Source organism: Phaethon lepturus, unplaced genomic scaffold (genome assembly GCF_000687285.1).
Source record: "Phaethon lepturus isolate BGI_N335 unplaced genomic scaffold, ASM68728v1 scaffold41000, whole genome shotgun sequence".
NCBI classification, from domain to species: domain Eukaryota; kingdom Metazoa; phylum Chordata; class Aves; order Phaethontiformes; family Phaethontidae; genus Phaethon; species Phaethon lepturus.
Genome location: NW_010514812.1, coordinates 1 through 1,479, shown reverse-complemented (window position 1 = coordinate 1,479; position 1,479 = coordinate 1). Strand labels below are relative to the sequence as shown.

At 63.8% G+C, this 1,479-nt stretch overlaps 1 protein-coding gene across 1 annotated transcript; it reads left to right on the top strand.

Annotated features, from left to right (window-relative positions):
* Window positions 1-71: 71 nt before the first annotated feature.
* Window positions 72-1,055, top strand: CDIP1 (cell death-inducing p53 target 1; the record flags this gene model as incomplete). The annotated part of the gene is made up of 2 exons (XM_010294055.1): window positions 72-336; window positions 899-1,055. Coding segments are annotated over 2 exons (377 nt in total), but the record flags the coding sequence as incomplete, so codon positions are not given.
* Window positions 1,056-1,479: the final 424 nt, after the last annotated feature.

Below are 1,479 nucleotides of genomic sequence, written 5' to 3'. Positions count from 1 at the left end.
CCCGCCGTAAGGATCTGGCCTCTCCTCCTGCGTACGAAGAGATTTCACCTGTGCATGTTTCTCATTCCCAGCAGGTTATTACCCACCCCTGGGCCCTCACCCACCCATGGGCTACTACCCTGCCCCGGGCCACTACCCCTCACCCGGTGGCCACACGGCGACAGTCCTCGTCCCATCAGGGGCTGCCACCACAGTGACGGTGCTGCAAGGCGAGATCTTCCAGGGCGCTCCTGTGCAGACAGTGTGTCCCCACTGCCAGCAAGCCATCACCACCAAGATCACGTATGAGATTGGACTCATGAGCTTCCTTCTTGGCTTCTTCTGCTGCTTCGTGGGGTAGGTGCTGCGAGCAGAGCTGCCAGCAGCCCCGTGGTGATGGTGGGCACTCTGCCCTGCTGGCCCCAATGCCGGCAGCCTTGCCCGAGCTGCTGGGCGTTACAGGGGCAGCAGCTGGGTCCCTGGTGTGACAGTGCCTGGAGACCTGGGCTCCTGCCAGGGGAGGGGAAGGTGCCACCGCCAAAGGCCTGTTGTAGACCCTGGCATCAGCGCAGGAGCTCTCCATCCCTGAGCCCAGAACCTGTGGCTCTGCCGAGCCACAGGCTGGTAGCAACAGGGCTGCGGGAGGGGATGGGGCACTCATCCCTGCCCCAGCAGTGGAGGTTGGTCAGGCCTCAGCACATGTGTGCGCCTCACCAGGCTCTCCCTTCCTGCTGCGAGGTGCGCGACTGCTCGCTAACGAAGCGCTTGCCCAAGGGGCAGGGTGCTTTGTGCTGCCCTTCGCAGCAGCAGGGGGTCAGGGCTGGCTCGCAGCGTGAGTACTTGCCTCTCTTGCCCATGCCCCAGGGCAAACCCCAAGTGTGCCGGAGCTCACAGCACTCTGCCTCTTCCTGTGCTCCAGGTGTGATCTCTGCTGCTGCCTGATCCCCTGCCTGTTCGATGACTTCAAGGATGTGACACACACGTGTCCCAACTGCAAGGCCTATATCTACACGTACAAGCGCATGTGCTAACAGCACCCCGGGAGCCCGAGCCGCTGGAATGACACCGGCCCCTCTCCTGCTGCCGTCCTAGTCTACGCGTGTGCAACACTCCTTCGCTTACCCCTCCGGCGGTGTGTGTGTATGTATTCCCGGCTCCCTCCCACTCAGAGCTGCGACCACCTTCCCCCAGCTCCGGTCCTCGCTGTGAACGGTTGGATTGGCGACGCTGGCGCAGGTGCATGGGGAGGTGGGTCCAGGCCCTAGATGCTGCGTATGGGGCTGCCCTGCAGCGTGCCAGGAGTGCGGGGCAGCCCTCTTGCACCCTTTTATGCTCCAGGATGGTAGCAAGTCCCCTCTTGCCTGGAGCAACCCGGGGAAGAGCAGCAGGGGTGCCTGCCTGTCCTCTCAGAGGGAGCTGCTGCAGGCAGAGGGGCACCTGCAGCCCAGGAGGGGAGCCCACAGCACCAGGGGTAGGCAGCATGGCTTTGAGGAGGGGGCT